The following is a 16310-nucleotide window of genomic DNA, read 5'->3' as shown; positions in this document are numbered from 1 at the left end:
AGCCGCTTTGCCTTCTACTACCTCCCGTTCTAGCCCTTTTTCTCTCATCGACTCTCATCTTCCTGCCTTTAAAATGCTTTGTTGTTTTGCGCGCGTCGGCTGCTGTCATAGACTGGTCTCCAGCTTACAGATTGATTACTGCAATGTGCATAGAGAGTATTTTTGATTGTTTCGTGTCTTTTTTTCGAATTTGGAGTTAACATGGTGCCATGTGTTTCTGCTTTCTGTTTGTTCTTTTTTGGATTCTTCACGATTACTTGCAAAGTGATCGTGGCAGCTTCTACATGATTGACATGACTTGATGATTATCTGGGACTTGCCTGTGATCTGTGCTCTTGTCTAACTCTGTGCCTTTAGGGCTAGATTTTTGAGTCCAATGTGTTACTTCCAATTTGTTGAATTTGATGAACTGAAGTGGACTTTTTTGAATAAGTAAAAACGGGTACGCAACATCAGTAACTATGTTTCGATTGTTAACTTGTAATGCACCTTGAGGTAACCAACAGAAGGTATGAGTTGCCAGTTGTGGTAGCAAGTGCTGCATATGTTCAACACATTGAAAGGCACCCTACAGTTGGGGATCTACCAAGCAGGATCTTTGGCCAATGCTAAGAAATTGCTAGGGCTGATCTGCCGCAGATCTTGCAGTGGACGCACTCCATAGATCTCATTTGATCACTGCACATGCAGGCTGCCAGGCAAGAAACTCGTCCAATTTCCTCGTCATGCATGCTTGAGTGGATCTGTTGTCCTGTGGGTCTTCAACTCGTCTTTGTTGATATAAAAGTCTAACACCATAAGTAGCGTTGCTTTTGAGTCGAAGGGTAAAACGTCCTCCTTTCAAGAGTCTTCTTGTTGCATTCCATTAGAATTCTCATAAGATTCAACACTCATCTATCATATCTATGGGTAACTTGTATGTAATTACAAAATATTGATCAACAGAGCGCAATGTTGCCACAACCAACCAAGAAGAGAATGATAAACCAAAACCAAACGCCAGGGTATTAGTACACTCAAATAATTATAGACATATCCCGTATATCCTCCTCAATCGCCGCCCAGGCCTTAGGCAGCAGATTGGCTTGAAGACAATAATTCCCGCCATGATCCTTCCCAAGCATCCACAGACAATTCAACGCATTCCACGTCGAGCCAAGACTGTGAATATAGTATGTGACCATCCTCCCAGGAGGATTCTTCCTGGCCGTCACCTCGTCACCCTGCTTGATGACAGCAGGCCCAAACTTGGCAGCTTTGATCAGCTCCGCCTTGTTGAGGTTGTTCACCAGCATGACCGACCCTTGAGGCTCGCCATAGAACAAACTTGGACTGCCGGTCGACTCAATATCATGCCTCCAAGAATTCAACAAACTCTTTGTCTGCGCCTCCGAATTCTGATCGTCCAGATGTTTCCGATGACTGAGCGCAATCGGCCCAAGCGGGCCCCTCGCCATATCCACCGAAAGAAACGTATAAACGCCCAGCATCAAGTTCTGCAAATAAACCCCTTCGTCATCAAACAAGCTCGGAAGTCGAAACCTCGCATTTGAAAAGGTCAAAATCGTAATCGGCCGAGGCTTCGGCAACGAAGCAGTCATCGCCCTCGTAATCCAAGCAGTGAGAACATCCCCATCACTGACAGAGGGCACAGCCCCACCACCAGGATATGAACTCTCGATCTCGCGCGTGATGCGCAACCGCAGTCTGGCAAACGCCTCCTTCGGCAAGAAGATAGCGCGCATCTCCCAAGAAGGATTAAACACCCTCTCCCAGAGATTCCGCGACAAAACCTTCGTCTTGGCCATGCCCTTCAGCCGTTTCTGGTCAAGGCCGCGGCCCGCCTCATCAGACGCGCCAACCCCATCCAGCACATCCCTCTGCACGCCCAGCACGTCCGGGACATCTTCTTCCCTGCCGGCCAGGATCAACGACCACGCGCGCAGCAGCTCGGCATGGGCCATCTCGTCGATGAGGACGTGCGGCCAGCTGAGAGCGACGAGCGTCGCGTCTTTGAAGGACGTGACGTGGAGAAAGATCGGCGGCGCGTTCTGGTGGATCATTTCTTCCAGCGTCAGTGGGTGGTACGGGCTTGCTGCGAATGAGCGGAAGTCATTGGTGCTGATTGGCTGTGTCGAGGGGCCTCTTGTTGGCTGTGGCATGCGTGCCACCACGGGGTGTTCTTCGATTCTCATGTCGAAGGTGTCGTGGGTGAATGCCACGGCTGGATTGTCGTGGGTGAATTCATATGGGACATGGATTTCCAGTTTGCCGTTGGGCTGTTTTCTATTAGCCTGTGAAGTTGATGAGAATGATAGAAAGGAGAGAGAGAGAGGGAGAGAAGCCAGTGGGAGTATATACCTTTGTTCGGAGTCGACCACCCAACTTCCTCCAATTGCCCATGTCCAATAGTTCCGACAAGGAATCTCGTAATATCTCGGCGTCCAACACATCATTAAAGCGCATGCACCAGCTTACACAGTCCCGATTGAACTTGGTGTCGTCTAGGAGGTGTAGGGGATATGTGTCCCCGGGCACATCGTAATATCGATGCTTTTCCATCATTGCGGAAGAAAACGAAGGCGATGCGCACGAATTATAAGATAAACATTCACACTTCCCACTAGTGGGAAACCGGAAAGAAAAAGAGGGAAAAAAGGAGACTAAGAAACCAAAAATCGGATCTCGGTTTGCCGATCACCTGTTCCGATCCTGGATCTTTGATGTCGGGGAGTTTTGGGTGTGCTGGTTCTAGCTGTGCAGTTGGTCGCGCTATTGATTCACTTGTTGCATATGCAGGAACACATCTTTGCTATTCGAGATCTCCAGGCGTCGACGGATCCCTGCAGATCCCATAGAAATTGGCCTAGCTCATGGGTGGATCGACTCCTCCGTAGACTCTCGGGGCTTTTCAAGTGCCCACTTCTCCTGATTTCTGCTTTCTTCCGTTCGACCGAGTCATCTGGGACAAAGAAACTCCATTCGAAAAAAAAAGGGAGATAGGAGACACTACGAAAACACACGAGGAACAAATGAAACTGGAAAATAATTGACTTCGTTACGGATCATGGGCATCCATGGAGGCATCTAAATACATTGAAAACTGCCGAATTTTTTACCCTTCTAATAAACCTCTCCTCGCGTTTATGCAAGGTAGGTAGAGGCAGACACGTCACCACCACGGCCGGTCCAGTTGACGTGGATGTCCTTGCCCTCGGGGAAGGTCTCGCTGGCGAACTCGGGCTTGATGCGGAAGGTGTGGGCACCGAAGTAATCACGCTGGGCCTGGAGGAGGTTGGCGGGCAAGTCCTTGGTGCGGTAGCCGTCGTAGAAGCCGAGGGCGGTGGTGAAGGCGGGGGCGGGAATACCCCAGACAGCAGACTTGCTGATCACGTTACGCCAGCCGTCCTGGGCCTTGGTGATGGCGTTGAGGAAGAAGTCGTCGAACAGCAGGTTCTCCAGGTCGGGGTTGTTGCGGTAAGCGCTGGTGATGTCCTTGAGGAAGACGGAGCGGATAATGCAACCACCGCGCCACATGAGGGCAATGGAGGGCTTGTTGAGCTTCCACTTGTACTCCTTGGCGGCCTATACCGAATCAGGTTAGATCATGTTAAACTGTTTGGAGCCAAAGGGAATCTTCTTACCTCCTGGATGAGCATGAAGCCCTGGGCGTAGGAGATGATCTTGGAGGCGTACAGGGCCTGCTCGAGGTCGTCGATGAAGGCGGCCTTGTCGCCCTCGAACTTGGGGGTGGGGCCAGGGAGGATGGTGCTGGCCTTGGTGCGCTCGTCCTTGAGGGCAGAGAGACAACGAGAGAAGACAGCCTCGCCGATCAGGGTGACGGGCATGCCAAGGTCAAGGGCGTTGATGGCAGTCCACTTGCCGGTACCCTTCTGGCCAGCCTTGTCGAGGATCTTCTCCACAAGGGGAGTGCCATCGTTGTCGTTGTAGTAGAGAATATCACGGGTGATCTCAATGAGGAAAGAGTCGAGAACACCAGTGTTCCACTTGGCGAAAACATCGCCGATCTCCTTGTTGGAGAGACCGACACCGCGCTTCATGATGTCGTATGCCTGGATATGGTTAGAAAAGCGTTATCCCGTGCGGTCAAGATACCTTACCTCGCAAATCAGCTGCATGTCACCATACTCAATACCGTTGTGAACCATCTTGACAAAGTGACCGGAACCCTCGTCACCGACCCATTCACAGCAGGCATCGCCGTCAGACTTGGCGGCAATGGCCTGGAAGATATCCTTGATGTGGGGCCAGGCGGCCTCGTCACCACCGGGCATGATGGAAGGACCGTAGCGGGCACCCTCCTCACCACCGGAAACACCGCTGCCGACAAAGCTGATGCCCTTGCCCTGGAGGTACTTGGTGCGACGGTTGCTGTCGGGGAAGTGGGAGTTACCACCGTCAATGATGATATCACCCTTCTCAAGGAAGGGCAGGAGGGACTCGATGAAGTCATCGACGGGCTTGCCAGCCATGACGAGGAGCATGATGCGACGAGGACGCTTGAGCTTGGCACAGAACTCCTGGATGGAGTGGGCACCGACAACGTGCTTGTGGTCTAATTGACAAGAAAAAATGAGCAATTGCAATTGGACTTGAATTCTCTCGAGATCTTACCCTTAGCCTCGTTGGCCAAGAAACGGTCAACCTTGGCAGTTGTGCGGTTGTAAGCGCAGACAGTGAATCCGTGGTCCGCAACGTTCAGGATGAGGTTCTGGCCCATAACGGCCAGACCGATGAGGCCGAAGTCAGCACTGGGAACGATGTGCGCCGGAGCGCCGACATTGATGCCGGCGAGACGGGCGCTATAGTCAGCGAACAATGTCTCTTGTCAATAGCTGGGTAAAGATCACAGAATAATAGGAGAAGAAGTTCAACGCCTCAATCCGTGGGATTCCGAATATGCCGCACTGCAAAATCTTCATGGTATCCTATCATCTTGCGGGGAGGAAGCTATACAGGTCATGTATGGAGCTCCCGCAAGATAGTTGGAGCGACATGAAAGATACATGCACTCCAGTCTGCAATACGCAAGATATACAAGCACGGTGATGTTCGGAGGGGAAGATTGAGAATTGGAGGGGTGGAGGGGGGATAGTGGATGGAGGGGTAGAATAGGGTAAGAGGGATCAGGAAAGGGAGGGGAAGAGGGAGCACTCACACAGCTTGGTCAGCCATGATTATCAGATGTGAAGATGAAGAGAAGATGAAGATGAAGATGAGGATGAGAAGAGGTTAAGAGGGGGAGGTCAATGACCAGCTGACGGAGCAACTCTTCCGTCATCTGGTGGGACTTTGGGGGGGTAACGCGGAACTCTCAACATCCTAACTGACTCCGGTGTAGCGCCAAGTATCCAATACAGGAGCAGAGTCGTCCGAGGCTCAGTCCACTTTCTGTTCGGATTTACACACTTCCGCGAGTTACAGTATCTCAATGCGCGATATAATACCCAAAATACCCATACTTTTCCCCTTCCAAAAAAAAAAAACACGAGGTCTAGATGATCCCTGCATGCAGCTTATACTTCTCTACGGGAGCGGGGCATGGAGGGGTAGTAAGTAGTCACTTCAATTGGAATATGTAATAAGTGGGAGGAATAGGAGGGAAGTTCTCCCAGGCTGGCTGTACCAAGTGCGCCAATATTGGGATTCAATCTGCAATCTCCCACGCTTTCCACATATCGGTGAACAGTTCAGGTGAAGGTCGACGGAGAAACCCTCACTTGCCGATACGCTGCCAGAACCGGCTTCGGGGCCACTAGTCCGCCTTTGGTCTAGGGTGGGGGTTGCAGGCTGACTCAGACGGGAATCGAGACTGTGTTATGTCATCGCGGAGTCAGGAAGCTTGACATCAGGTGACGAGCACGGGTCCACGATCATGTGATGCTACAGGGGCCGGAAGGGCCCAGAGACGTTGTCCGCGGTCCATCGCATCGAAGATCTTTTGCGGTCTGCAATTGCTCAACATCACGCAGGGAACGCACTTGAACCGGACTTGACTTATATCACCACGATCACACTGATTTCAAGTATATCTGATCCGGTATTCCCTCTTTCTGCACCTGAAAGGCTCGGGTCCTGTCTCAAAGTGACGTCTGGCGAATGACTGCGGCGTCAGTCAGGCCCTGAAGGTACGTTGCGCTTGCTACTTGCATATCGCTCGCTCGCCTCTCTCCCTCTTTCGACATCCCGTTCATCATGTCCTTCCCGCCTCCTCCAGGTCTCAAACAGACTCCTTCGTCACTTCCACCGCGGCCACCTCCATCTTCCAACGCCGCGCAGCCACCGTCAAGCAATGGCGGCAAACCTCGCCCGGGCTATAATGCGTTCACTGCATTCCAGCCGCGCACTGTCGCTGCTAGCCAGCCGTATCGCACCAACAGCCCGGTAGTCTCGGCTCCCGCGGCACCCGCTGCGTATGCGGCGCCTGCTAGCTACAACACCCACTATCAACAACCACCCCAGACATATCAGAGCGGGCCCTCTTACTACGGACAGCCTCAATACGCCGAGCCTACGTACGGTCCCACCGTTCCACATATCCCCAATCCATTCGGGTCCACACCAACCCCGACCTCGGGATATTCACGAAATGGTCGCGATGCGGGCTTCGACCCCGAGACCGAGGCCCAAATCGCGCAATGGCAAAGCGCTTACTCCAACCCGACCGATGACTCTGCCGGTAAACGCCAAGGTACCCAACCTGGATCAGGGGTGAACACAGGTGCCGGAACTCCCACCGTCGGTACCAGTACTCCTGTCCCGCCAACTGAATCTCAGAAAACCGTTGTTCGATCGGGTGGCGGAGAAACATGGACCGATACGTCGCTGTTAGAATGGGATCCGGCCCATTTCCGCCTCTTTGTTGGTAACTTGGCAGGTGAGGTCACAGATGAGTCTTTGCTCAAAGCATTTGCTCGTTATCCATCAGTTCAAAAAGCACGTGTGATTCGGGAGAAGCGAACCCAGAAGAGCAAGGGATTCGGATTCATCAGCTTTAGCGACGGTGATGATTATTTCAAGGCCGGGCGGGAGATGCAAGGCAAATATATTGGATCGCACCCCGTCTTGTTGCGCCGAGCTACTACAGAGGTCCGCCCGGCTGCAGGTGGCAAGGATGGAAAGAAGAATGGCGGTAAGAAGGGAGGCCAGCCCGGTGGCAAGGTCAAGCATGATGGTGTCAAAAAGTTGGGGAAGACCAAGGGAGGCTTGAAGATTCTGGGATAATTCCATGCAAACCAACTCATGTTCAAGTAGAATTTTGATACCGTAAAATCGAATAATATATTTTCTTTTGATTTAAATTCGGTTCTAAATTAAACCATTCGAATTGATTGAGACGTGTAAAGTGCAACGTTTCATGGGAAGCTGTATAGAGGATAGCTTGGGCACCCACTTCCCCAGCCCCCGATGAGAAAAAAAAAATACACATGGCTGGGAAACATACTGCTCTCGTTTATAACGTCGAACATTTCCCAATTCTGTTCTCCCTTTATCCCCTGTTTCCACATTCCTCTCCTAGACTGTTCTCGAAGGAGAGTCAGTTCTACAAGCTGGTGGTATACTTCCAAGTATACTCACGACGCATTGGTGCCCTACACAACAACTGAGACACCACCTTGCACTGCTCTAATCTGCTGTTGCTTCCACCGCGACCATCTTCCTAATTTTGACGATCAACGACATTGTCCCCTACATAATCCTCCACACACATTATTGACCCAACCCTCAAACCACAAAGAGCGCCGACGATCCAGATCGTCTCCACCCAAAATGGTCAAGCGCAACATCACCATCGCAATCATCATCATTGTCCTCTTCCTCATTCTCGCCATTGCCTGTTTTGCCATCTGGGCCGTGAATAACCGCGTCTCCATTTTCGCGAACAAAAAGGGCGATGAGGAGAGTGGTGAGGAAGGAGGTGGGTGATAGGGCTGGGTAGCCCGCACCCAACCCTAACTACGACTACAAACATGCCCGTCTTATGTCTACGTCTACGACTACGATTGATTACACGATACCCTTTTTTTTTTCTGCTGGCATTCCTCACCTGCCACAGTGACTATTTTGAGCTTTTCCCCCTATGACATATGTTGGTTCTGTACAATTTCTTTTGGTTCGGAGTTTGGATTGGGCACATACATTGCTGTTGTAACTTTGGTTTTTCTGGGGTTCACGATTCTTATGTTGATTTATTTTCTGGCTTTTACTATTCGCTTAGATGATGGCTTGATTTGATGCACATTTTTGCCTTGTCATTATGGATATGTTAAACGACTGTATAGAGATAACTCTGGTCATGAATGTAAATGTCCATGTTCAAATTAATGAAATTCAGATATCCTGATCGCTATTAATTACAGACCAAAGGACTTGATAGTAATGAGGTGCTTTGGGGTAAAAAAATGATATGCATTCCCTCCGTGGTATATATCTACCCAACCCAAACTATATTGAAACACCCCACCACCAAGAACCTAACGTAAACAAAGGGGAAAAGAATGAATGAATAAAATTGTAACCGTGGCCGGAACTCCATGATGGAAAAACGCTCAAAATGTAGAACTTAATAGCTCTTGAGCACGAAGAGCTGTAGCAATATGCCAAGGTAGAGTATTACCCTGAACACAGCGAATGCCCTTGACACGAGCCAGAGTCGCCATATCCCGATACATGCTCAGCGTATCCTTCAAGACGTTGTCATGGGACGCAGGAGAACGGGCGGAGTAGATAAGGTTAGCCGCCAAGGCAAAGACACCGTCACTATCGGTGATGCCCTTTCGGCGCAGGAGATAGCCGCTTGATAGGGCTGGACGGAAGTCGGTGAGATGAGCGGAGCTATTGAGGCGGTGTGATAGGACTGCGAGCCAGGATTCGTCACACATATCTGTCAAGATGATGTCTGGGTCTGGTTCGATGGACATGTCTGTTGGGGTTGGAGCGTTGTAGGCTGCCGGGCCACCACTACTTGGTGTTGCTGCGTTGCCGGATTGCTCGGGGGATGCAATACTGTTGTTGGGATTGGGGGTGGAAACGGGAGTTGTTGATGATAAGGGGTTGAAGACTGCCATTGATATTGGGGCAGTTGGGGGTTCGAGAATTAAATCGGGAATGGTGTTAACGGAGAGAATGGTCAGTTCCAATGAGGCGGGTCGTAATTTGTTGTATTGGTCTGCGAGGCTGGTCCACGCTGTGGTATTGTCAGTAATCTAATTTGAGATATCATCGTGGAATACGTACCTTCGACCTCATCGGTTTCCATAGGCTCCGTGCTTACAAGCTGAACTTTCCACCGCGCTTGGATCTTTTCCATGATGTGTTTTGTCGTAGCCCATATCTCTTTCCTCACTTCAGATATCGGTCGAGTACCACTCGACTGACGATACTTGAGGCAGTAAGACACTGTCCTTTGAATAGATCCAGGAACATCAGACCATGCCACGGATATCCAGCGTTGGTCTAAACTTCGAGAACAAGCAATATGAAGACTCCGTCCATCCTGAAGTGGTGACGCCCTTTCGGGTGCAAGTCGAAAGTTGATGGCTTTCGGGAGAGGATCGGCTAGATATATAAGTGGTGTACAGAGCAGAGGACTTGCATTGCTCTCTTTGGGACGACATCGACCATAAACCTCAAAAGCCAGATTCACATAGTCTTCTTGAGAGGGCGTAACCAATGCCTCACTCGACATGACAAATTCCATAGGGATAATTTGCAGAACCAGCTCGTTCACAGGCCGGACCTGTCGACGCTCAGAGTCTGCTACCAATTGCTGAAAAAGATGCCAGAAGGCGGAACAAATATCGGCCAGTGCCGCAGTGTGAGTGAACGGATTGATGATATAGACGACGCAATTATCAGCCTTGGGTGGAGACCGAGAAAGCTCCGTTCCAAGCTCCTCACATATGTCCTTCAGAACCAGCATCATAGACTCATAACTAGATGAGTCAGACTGCCATGACTTCAATCCTTTTTGAAAGCCCACAGAGTCGTCCCCGCGAGCATGGCTTCCAAGGGCGCAGCCTTCTTCATATAAAAGACCAAACCGTCCCAGAAACACATCTGCAGCTCTTGAGACCGTATGTGGAAAGATACAATAAGCTGAGATATTCTTTGGCCCATGGGCTGGTTCAAGGCCGAGCATTTGCCAAAAATTCATCGTTTGAGGGAGAGCTTCTAGGAACTCCTCACCTCGACGAACACGAACATGGGGCAGAGGTAGCTTTGCAATGAAGCTTCTGGGGACATCCTTAGGTGGCGCTGGGTATTGTGGTGGTTGCTGTTGTAGACGGTTGGCAGTAAACTCGTCTTGCAGTGAGGTATATCTCTTGAAATCAAGCCTTGAAACTTCACCCAGCAGTTCAATATTGTCCAGTAACTGTGAAAGGGAGTGGCTTTCGAGGTTGTTGGGGCCAATCTGTTCATGCAGTGGGTGTCTGAGTGATGATTGTGTAATTTGTTCAACGAAAAGTTGGGCAATCTGAAGCTGATCTTCGCGGAGGAGAAGAACCGGGGATTGCTGGGACTGCAACGCAGAAAAGTAGCCAGTCAGAGTCCAATCGGAAAAATTGGCTAAAAAATTGCCCAAGAACGTAGAGTTCTCGGCTTTCAGCACCGGGCTTTCTTCAGTAGCAGTCAGTTGCTTTTCTGGGGATGCAACAGACATGGTCTCAATTTCCGAAGGAGCACGCTTTCGCTTCAAAGAAGGTATCATCGACAGCGTGGAAGGAGTTTCAGCATGTTCTGGCATGACTTCTGCACTATCGTCGCTGCTTTCGTCGCTATCACAGCTTGAAACCGAGGAGGATCGTGGCTCTTGTTTTGTTTGGACCAGAGACGAATTGGCTCTGCTGCGCTCTTTTGTAGCAGCACTCGTATTTATACTGCTTCTGTTGCGGTGTGGTATGCCAATTGTAGGTATCGCAGAGGTTTGCTCCGATGTGTCTGAAGGGCCACCCGTTGAGAACCAAAACTTTCCAGCTGTTCCATACTTTTGATCCCAGTCGCAAAGTTTCTTCTCGAAGGCCACGGGATGGTAATGTCCTTGGCCATGGATATCAGTAGAGCCCCTGTCGTCATTGATCTCGTTTTCTGGAAACAGTATCTTTTTCACTTCTATTGGACTCAAAGGTGGGCTGATTGTTTGGCCTGCCCGGTCCGTAGGCGAATGAGCGACCTCTCGGGGAGAGAGAGACTCGTTGGGCCGTGGAACTTCTTGTTGTATTGAAGAGACATGTATCTCCGATTCCACATGATCTGGTGTTTCCGGCGGTTGACTAGGAGATTGGTTTTCATCAATCATAGTTTCGTCCTCTGGACGAGATGAACTCTGAGATGTTTGGATGGTTACTTGTGGTTGCTCCGCGGGCTCATCGTCCATGCCTTCAAAGTCGGGATTATCAAAAAAGCTAAAGTCAGCATCAGTGATGCCCTTCGACCCGAAGTCCCTGTCATTCATATCCCCGAAGAGATCTTCTTCGTCACTTGCATCATAATGGCCAGTTCCTACTCCAACGTCATGATCAGGTGAAATCCCTGACGCTGAATCATTTCTTTGAGGGTCTCGTGGAGGTGCGTTAGATAGTCCAAAGTCAGAATCTTCCGCAAAAGCCTCGGACGTATTTGGATTGTTTATGCCAGTTGCCGCAGCTCCGTCCGGGGGAGTTGGATAAACCAGATTTGTGTTTTGCAAATCGGGATATTGCGCAATTCGAGATAGACTCTCTATTCTTTCCAGGTGGTCAGATTTGGGAGAGGGCGATATTTCATGATCCTTTATTAGACGCTCCTGTGGAACATGGATCTTTTGGGCTGGTAAATCTAGCTTGAGAGAGCTCGCCTGCGAAGACCAACGCTCTGCGAAATCTAGAGGATCTTCGAAAAAAGGCATCTGGGTTTCGAAGGTGGCATTCGATGAGCTAGCCCTCCTGAAACAAAATCTAGCAGGCCAAATCATGCGTTTCAGCGGCAGTGCGGATTGGCCATCGTCACTTTGTCTCCATGCTTCCCCAGCAAGCCTCGCGTAGAATGCCTCCCATACCTCAATCTCAACCCAAGGTTCTTCCTCGATCGAGTCGATTTGCAAGCCAAAATTCTGCAGCCACTGTATAACATCCTGCTTCCACTGCTTTCGCTTTGTTGATACATCGCCAGAAGTGGGATGACCTGGAGAAGGAACAGTAGACGCATCGATATTTGCTGTAACTAGTCGGGCGATACTTCCATTAGGGCATAGCCAAAGATCCATTCCAGGCTGCAAGTTGAGGAGATCGGCGACGTCATCTCGGGACGACAGTCGCATGATCCCAGTTTGCGGTACAGTCTGGGTAGAAACAGTAATTGTTCCACTCAGAGTGAGCTGAACATTCAGTGTCGTTAAGCATGAACTAGAAAGTATGCTGTCGTTATTGATGTGGGGGCTTTCATAGCCCAGCTTCTCCACCGCGGTGTAAAGAGTGCGCGACCCGAGCGGTAGAGCGCCATGACGTCGAATTAATTGGAGGCTGATTGAACCTGTGACTGCAGATATGAAAGCAGCATAAATGCCCGCTGAGTTGATGAGGCCATCTTGGCGTCGAGATGGTGCTTGCCCTTGAGTTGGTCGTGGCTGCCCAGGTTGAGCACCCTGGCCCTGATTGTCGGTGAGCCCTTTCACCAAGTCCAGCGCGGTGACACTTCCCAAGGCGCCAACTACGCGGGTGTTAGAAGCACAACCCAGGTATAAGCAATGCTTGAAGACATACCTTTCAAAGTTGTTGTACCGACAACGATTTTATTATTATCCTCGTCACCCAGATAGAGAGGTTTCAAACTTTCAAATTCAGGGGTAGGGGAAAAAACCCAAAGTCCCAAACGCCTTGGGGAGGATGCCAGACAGTTCAGGCTTCTGAGTCGAGCCTCTAGATCCTTGAGACGACTCAAATGCTTCAAAATCGTATAGCCATTGGCAGGGCCTTCTTGCGATTGATTTGGGCCACGAGATTCTTCTGTGTATATTCTCCAATATATATTGGAGAAACCATCCTGATTTGACGCGTCAGTATACATTCAAACTTGTATCAGCTGATGCGTCACTCACAATGAGATGTATGTTGGTGTTTGCGCCCCCAGGGAAGTCCATAATTCAATAGTTGCGGACAGCTCTGAGAACTTTTAAAGATATAAGAAGAAAGATCGCAACTGATCCTGGAATTCATTTCCAGTTGGTCGCATAGTCTGTGGCAAGGAGCAGAAGCGCATAGCCGAGAGATCAACAAGCGGATATGGCAGCCACCGGGGCCATAATGGGAAGCAAAAACGGTGTGTCCTACAATGATTTCGAAGATGCGGGAGGCAGCTCTGTAACTGAAGCATGAAACAATCTCAGCTCTTCGACTGTTGAAGTTGGAATTCCGGGGGACGTTCGCCAGGGACACTCGGGCCAATCACCGATACCCGGCCGGATAGAGTCACGTGTTCCCTATCGGCCTATCTTTTTTTTTTTGTTCTTCCACTCGAACTTCAGCCAAGATCGATATTCAACGCCATGAAGCTGTCTAATCCGTCTGAAGTCCCGGTGTATACCATCGCGGGCTCGGACTCTGCTCGGCCGCTTCCTGATTGGCTTGCGAGACAGCGAAAGCGCAGCTTGAAGAACGATGCGGAGTATTCTAACCGCGTTGAGTTGCTGCAAGACTTTGGCTTTGATGAAGCCAGTACTTGTGTACGGGCCAGTGAGGATGGTGAATGGGTGATGAGTACAGGTTCGTTTTGACTCTAGGATTTTCTTGGAGGCGCAAGTCCTAACATGAAATTTTTACAGGAACTTACAAACCCCAAATGCATACCCATTACCTTCCCCAACTATCACTCTCTTACTCTCGTCACACTATTGCGCTCAACACCACATTTATTCTGCTTTCATCCGACTACTCTAAATCTCTTCATCTCCAGTCTGATCGATCTCTCGAATTTCACACCCCATCAGGACTACACCACACCACCAGACTTCCCCGATATGGACGTGATATCGTCTATGACCGCCAGTCGACTGAGGCGCTGGTTCCTGCAGTCGGTGTCAACGGTGATGGTATGGGAGAAGTGTTTCGATTGAACTTGGAGCAAGGCCGGTACATGCGCAGCTTTGAGGTGGACGTTGGCGGTGACGATTTTACTTCTGCAGGCGCTGGAACTCGGCAAGGTGGAATCAACCCAGGATCCGTCAACACAGGTGCCATTGCAGAGGAAAGTCACAACCTTTTGGCTTTCGGAACATCGGTGGGAACAGTCGAGCTTTGGGATTCTAGGGCAAAGGGACGTGCAGGTGTGCTCCTACCGCCTACACAAAGCGGCTTTGATGAGGGACGTTCCGAGATTACTGCCCTCGACTTCAGCCGATCCGGTCTGAACCTTGGAACTGGTTCGTCAAACGGACTTATCCACCTATACGATCTTCGTTCGCCCGTTCCCCTTCAGAAGAAGGATCAAGGTTACGGATTCCCCGTCCACACACTTCAGTTCCTTGAGCCTTCCACCGCAACACGCGCCGCAACTATTGAACCCAAGCTGCTCTCCGCAGATAAACGTATCATCAAGCTTTGGGATATCGAAGACCAAAAGCCATGGACTTCAGTTGAACCAGCTGTGGATCTTAACTCGGTGGCCTGGTGCAAGGACAGCGGAATGCTTCTCACTGCAAATGAGGGCCAACAGCAACACGTGTTCTTCGTACCGCAGCTTGGACCTGCTCCCAAATGGTGCTCCTTCTTGGATAACATGGTTGAAGAGATGGCCGAGGATCCTAATGACCCCAACGCGTTCAAGACTTCCGAGGATGGCACTCTGTTCGATGGCTACGAGCTTGTTACTGCTGAGCAGGTTGCTAAGTGGGGCATTGAGAAGCAGATTGGCCAGGGTGGTTTGATTCCGTTCACGCATGGATTCCTTATGCCGAAGATGCTGCATGAGGAGGCCATGAGGAGATTCGAGACACCAGGCGAGAACCCTGACGGCTTGCGCCAGAAGACCGTGCAACAGAAGATCAACCAGGAGCGTGAGAGTCGCATCCGAGGAAAGAAGAAGGTTGCTGTTAAGATTAACAGGAGACTCGCGGAGAGAATGATGAAGGAAGAGGAGAAGAGAGAACGCAAGCACGCCAAACGTCTTTTGGAAGGCGGAGAGGACCAGGAGATGGTTGAGGCACCTGCATCATCCGAAGACAAGGAGACTGGTGTTCTGAAGGACAGCCGTTTCGCCCAACTGTTCGAAGACCGCGACTTCGCTGTCGACGAAACATCACGCGAATTCCAGTTGTTGAACCCCAGTACAGTTCCCGAGGCTGCCACTTCACGACCCCAAAGAAAGGAGCGTGGCTTGACAGCAGTCGAACAAGAGGCCGTCGACGATGTGCCTGGCTCCAGCTCAGAGGATTCGGACTCTGAAGCCGAGCGACCCGCGAAACAAGTTTTCTCTAACAAGATCTCTTCCGCGGATTATAAGAGGACTAAGCGCCCTCCTCCTCGCATGCAGGTTTCCTCGTCGAATAACACCTCTACCCGGGACCGTTCCTTTGGCTCGCGTGCTCAAAACATGAAGTCGAGACAGAAACCTACCCGCCGTGGTGGTGTCGTCGGCGAGCAGGAGATCAGCTTCAATCCTGCCGGAAAGCCGAAGCGTGCTGCCCCAGAAGTGCGTTACGACAAGCCCGACAATTCCTTCCGGGCAAAGGAGCGTCGCAGTGCCTCTGGAAACACTTTCCGCAAAATTTAATGCGTGTTTTGACTTAATCTTTTACTTGGCCTCAACATGGTCATGCTCTTGATACCCAATTTTGTTCCCTCAAGAAGCTCCCCACACATTTTCCATGGAATAGGCTCTCCGTCTTTCCACCTTTCACCAATTTGGCATAGCTGCCAGCCGATCAGTTCAGTCATTCACAGCCGAATTGCAACTGAAGATCAAAAGCAACCCGCATGGCTATGTTCATCGTAGTCTTGTCACATGGGGGCCTTTGTCAGATTCACGGCTGTGATGCTGGATGCCCTTGCATCATCCGACATCAGAGTCTACAGTGGCCTTCCCAAGACTCTCATTGGAACCTATTTGACGACCATAGACCGCTTTGAGATAGGAAGGACATCGTCCAAAGCTCTGGTGCACCTTTGCTTTTTGAATGACCACCATGTATCATACCTTTCCAAAAGCGATGCCAATAGGCTTGATTATTCAACAAAGCTATATTTCTAGTGTTCTCATTTATAGTTCAAAGAAAAGATTCATAGAGCGGATTTCAAGCGTCTCAAACATGTACTGAT

At 50.3% G+C, this 16310-nt stretch overlaps 5 protein-coding genes across 5 annotated transcripts; 2 read left to right on the top strand and 3 right to left on the bottom strand.

The window, feature by feature from the left end:
* Nucleotides 1–1016: 1016 nt before the first annotated feature.
* Nucleotides 1017–2565, bottom strand: N7511_001508 (uncharacterized protein; the record flags this gene model as incomplete). Its single annotated transcript, XM_057123933.1, has 2 exons — nucleotides 1017–2294; nucleotides 2362–2565. The coding sequence occupies 2 exons, from the start codon at nucleotides 2563–2565 to the stop codon at nucleotides 1017–1019; spliced, it is 1482 nt and encodes a 493-aa protein (XP_056989666.1).
* Nucleotides 2566–3144: 579 nt separating this feature from the next.
* Nucleotides 3145–5196, bottom strand: N7511_001507 (NADP(+)-dependent, decarboxylating phosphogluconate dehydrogenase; the record flags this gene model as incomplete). The annotated part of the gene is made up of 5 exons (XM_057123932.1): nucleotides 3145–3585; nucleotides 3645–4073; nucleotides 4122–4576; nucleotides 4636–4823; nucleotides 5180–5196. 5 exons carry the CDS (start codon nucleotides 5194–5196, stop codon nucleotides 3145–3147), a joined length of 1530 nt encoding a protein of 509 aa, XP_056989665.1.
* A 1020-nt stretch (nucleotides 5197–6216) lies between these two features.
* On the top strand, nucleotides 6217–7245 carry N7511_001506 (RNP domain protein; the record flags this gene model as incomplete). The annotated part of the gene is made up of 1 exon (XM_057123931.1): nucleotides 6217–7245. The coding sequence occupies one exon, from the start codon at nucleotides 6217–6219 to the stop codon at nucleotides 7243–7245; it is 1029 nt and encodes a 342-aa protein (XP_056989664.1).
* A 1325-nt stretch (nucleotides 7246–8570) lies between these two features.
* Nucleotides 8571–13138, bottom strand: N7511_001505 (uncharacterized protein; the record flags this gene model as incomplete). Its single annotated transcript, XM_057123930.1, has 4 exons — nucleotides 8571–9208; nucleotides 9259–12708; nucleotides 12762–13041; nucleotides 13097–13138. The coding sequence occupies 4 exons, from the start codon at nucleotides 13136–13138 to the stop codon at nucleotides 8571–8573; spliced, it is 4410 nt and encodes a 1469-aa protein (XP_056989663.1).
* A 405-nt stretch (nucleotides 13139–13543) lies between these two features.
* Nucleotides 13544–15765, top strand: N7511_001504 (WD repeat NOL10/ENP2 family protein; the record flags this gene model as incomplete). The annotated part of the gene is made up of 2 exons (XM_057123929.1): nucleotides 13544–13760; nucleotides 13820–15765. 2 exons carry the CDS (start codon nucleotides 13544–13546, stop codon nucleotides 15763–15765), a joined length of 2163 nt encoding a protein of 720 aa, XP_056989662.1.
* Nucleotides 15766–16310: the final 545 nt, after the last annotated feature.

The sequence above is a fragment of the Penicillium nucicola genome (genome assembly GCF_028828085.1).
Source record: "Penicillium nucicola strain IBT 29836 chromosome Unknown utg000001l, whole genome shotgun sequence".
NCBI classification, from domain to species: domain Eukaryota; kingdom Fungi; phylum Ascomycota; class Eurotiomycetes; order Eurotiales; family Aspergillaceae; genus Penicillium; species Penicillium nucicola.
The sequence above is the reverse complement of the archived record's forward strand: the minus strand, read 5'-3'. Positions and strand labels throughout refer to the sequence as shown.